This window comes from Neophocaena asiaeorientalis, unplaced genomic scaffold (genome assembly GCF_003031525.2).
Source record: "Neophocaena asiaeorientalis asiaeorientalis breed wild unplaced genomic scaffold, Neophocaena_asiaeorientalis_V1.1 scaffold567, whole genome shotgun sequence".
NCBI classification, from domain to species: domain Eukaryota; kingdom Metazoa; phylum Chordata; class Mammalia; order Artiodactyla; family Phocoenidae; genus Neophocaena; species Neophocaena asiaeorientalis.
Genome location: NW_020173728.1, coordinates 1,169,223 through 1,171,446, shown reverse-complemented (window position 1 = coordinate 1,171,446; position 2,224 = coordinate 1,169,223). Strand labels below are relative to the sequence as shown.

Below are 2,224 nucleotides of genomic sequence, written 5' to 3'. Positions count from 1 at the left end.
TCCTGCGCGGAGAGCCGCGACCCAGGCTGGGAGGGCGAGAGGCTTCCGCGGGGCCGCGAAGGGTGGGTGCCGAGGGCTCCGGGGAGCGCGGTCTCGCTGCCTCCTTGCAACCCCGAGATGTGGAGCGCGCGCTGCCCCTTCTCCCCGGGACCCTGCGCTGTCGGCCGTGTTCCCGGGTATCGCGGTCCCCGGGTCTCCCGCTCGGCGCAGCTCCCGGCAGTGACCCCACGCCGTGTGCTTCCTCCCGCAGTGGCCGACCGGAAGCCGCCCAGTCCCGGCGGCAAGGCCCCCGACGGCCTCGGGAGCTTACACGGACTGCCCGCTCCGGCCTCGACCTCCTAGGGCCGCGCGTCCGTGAGCCGAGCCCAAGCCCGAGCCCGGAGGCGGCGGCGGAGCGACGGGCGCAGTGGGGCGCGGACCCGAGGACTCGCCGCGGCCGAAGTGCCCATCAGCCCCGGCCTCGCCCGGCCCCGCGCCCGGCAGCCGCGCTTCCTCCATCGGCCGGGGTTTTCGGCTTCTCTGAACTTTGGCTTCAGACTGTTGCATCTTCGTCGCCGCGACCTTTGCTCTGACGTGGCCTCCCTCGTCCAGCGGGCCTCCAGCGTCTTTTCCTACTTCTCCCCGGGCTGTTTGGCGCCGCCCCTCCCTCCCTTTCTCTCCCTTCCCCTCTCTCCCTCTTTCCCGCTCTGCCTCGCTTCCCTTCTTCCTCCCTTTCTTCCCTCCTTCCTCCTGAGCCTCCTTTCCTTCCCCACCTTAGCCCTCTTCATTTTCCTCTCTATCTCGCTTCCTTTCCTCCCTCCGTCTCCCCGTCTACGTGGGCTCCCTTTCCTGTGGTCCAGCCGGGTCCGCCGTCTTCTCTCCTTGGCCTTTACAAGTCACGACTCTGCCTCTCCTTATTGGCACTGCCCGGACCCTCACCCCCTTGCCGAGAGCACCAGACCAGTCTCCACGACAGGCCCTCCTCTCTTTAGCCTCCACCCCTCCGGGGGCCCCAGGCCTCACCGAGGGGCTCCAACCTGGGAAATGGAGAAGCCACAGTTTTTATTTCATATTTTTATAACCATGAACCCAGACAAAACCTCAGTGAACTGTCCCTTCTTCCCCCCCCGCCCAAGGATATTATCAGGAAATATTCTTCTTTGGATGTTTTCTCAGTGCCCAGTGGCTGGGCTTCTCTTTGCTTCCTCTGAGATAGTGTCACCCCAAAGAAGACTGGGGTAGGAGTAGGGGCACTGGGGCCACTGTGTTTTCTGTAGTTAGAAAACCATGCGTGCCCTGGGGGCGCCCCCTCCTACCCCTCCACACCCAACAGGAGGGAATCTGGCATATGGTAGACACATCAACACTGTTTTTTGGTATTCAGGGGTCAGCACATTTGTTAATTTAAACGACAAACTGCTTCCGGGTACAAAGGTGCAATCTGGCTTCTGGCTTGCAAAGGGATGGGGGTCAGAAAAATCCAGAAAGTGTCTTCTAGAGCAGGACACAAGCTCCGTTCACTGCTCCCAAGTTCAGGAGCACTGGTGGCAGGACCCTGGACATAAAACTTCAATCTCTGTAGTCAGAAAAATGTCACTGGTGAGAGTCTGACATCACCTGTTAACCATGGCTACCTTTGAATAAAGGAAAGCATCTGTATGTGTGCTTTGTAAGGGTAAGCAAGTCTGTGTCCAGACTGGAGTGTTGTATAGGTATGTCTCAATGACTTAGCCCCTGGGTTTCCAGCATAAACACTATTGAGAGGGAATTGTTCTGGGACTTCCCTGGCAGTCCAGTGGTTAAGATCCCATGCTTCCAACGCAGGGGGCACGGGTTCGATCCCTGGTTGGGGGAACTAAGATCCTGCAAAGAGGGGTTTGTTTTATTGGTTTACTCCTTAACACTTTGTAACCCAGGTTGAGGTGGAAGAGAAAATGAGAGGGGAGGAACATTTTCAGGGATGGTCCCTGGAAACTCGAGGTAGAGAGACAGAATGCAGAAACCATCCTAAAATGAAGTTAATTCTTAGAGGGAAAAAATGGGCAGAAGGCAGTGAGGAACAATGGAGGACTTTCCCAGAACATTCTTTAACATTTAAAGCTAAAGAAAACTATCACAGGCTACCAAATAACCTAGGGATTTCTCACTACAGAGGAGTCTCTGGCTACTTGTTTTGTTTTTCCTCCCACTGTTTGCTTTTCTAAAACTGAGAGCAGAGATTTTCAAATTGAAGGTTTTGCTTGTA

At 56.7% G+C, this 2,224-nt stretch overlaps 1 protein-coding gene across 1 annotated transcript in view; it reads left to right on the top strand.

The window, feature by feature from the left end:
- Positions 1-342, top strand: part of PAX1 (paired box 1) — an 8,370-nt gene extending 8,028 nt beyond the window's left edge. Inside the window, 1 exon segment of the mRNA XM_024750781.1 lies at positions 251-342. Coding sequence (XP_024606549.1) covers positions 251-342 — 92 coding nt within the window.
- Positions 343-2,224: the final 1,882 nt, after the last annotated feature.